General features: G+C 62.7%; 1 protein-coding gene across 1 annotated transcript in view; it reads right to left on the reverse strand.

Annotated features, from left to right (window-relative positions):
* Positions 1-6: 6 nt before the first annotated feature.
* Positions 7-375, reverse strand: part of LOC104625877 (intestinal-type alkaline phosphatase-like) — a gene marked incomplete at its 3' end in the record, with an annotated part of 2,269 nt that continues 1,900 nt past the window's right edge. The window contains 3 exon segments of the mRNA XM_010293631.1: positions 7-110; positions 196-268; positions 356-375. The exon segment at positions 356-375 is cut by the window's right edge and continues 121 nt beyond it. Coding sequence (XP_010291933.1) covers positions 7-110; positions 196-268; positions 356-375 — 197 coding nt within the window.

Below are 375 nucleotides of genomic sequence, written 5' to 3' on the forward strand. Positions count from 1 at the left end.
GGGGTTCCTGCTCAGGATGGTGATGGCCGCCTCCGTCATCTCGGTGAGCGACGGGTCCATGGTGGTGTTACGCACCAGGTTGTACTTCATGTCCGCGGGTTCGAAGAGACCTGGGTGAGGATGCATTGGGGACAGTCTCAGCGCCCGCATGCGTCCTGGTGCTTGCCAGGTCCTGGCACGTGGGACATTTGTTACCCATCAAATAATTCACACTGGGGTCAGCAGCAGCGGCCAGCATCTCTGTCCTGTTCCAGACATAGCGGGCACCCTGTGGGCAAATCCCAAGGGGGTTAGCAGGTGCCCAGCCCCATGCCCAGGGGTGGTGGGCAGAGGACCGCCCCGTTGCATCACCCACCGGCCGTGCCGCCAGCCACA

The sequence above is a fragment of the Phaethon lepturus genome, unplaced genomic scaffold (assembly GCF_000687285.1).
Source record: "Phaethon lepturus isolate BGI_N335 unplaced genomic scaffold, ASM68728v1 scaffold33288, whole genome shotgun sequence".
Taxonomy (NCBI): domain Eukaryota; kingdom Metazoa; phylum Chordata; class Aves; order Phaethontiformes; family Phaethontidae; genus Phaethon; species Phaethon lepturus.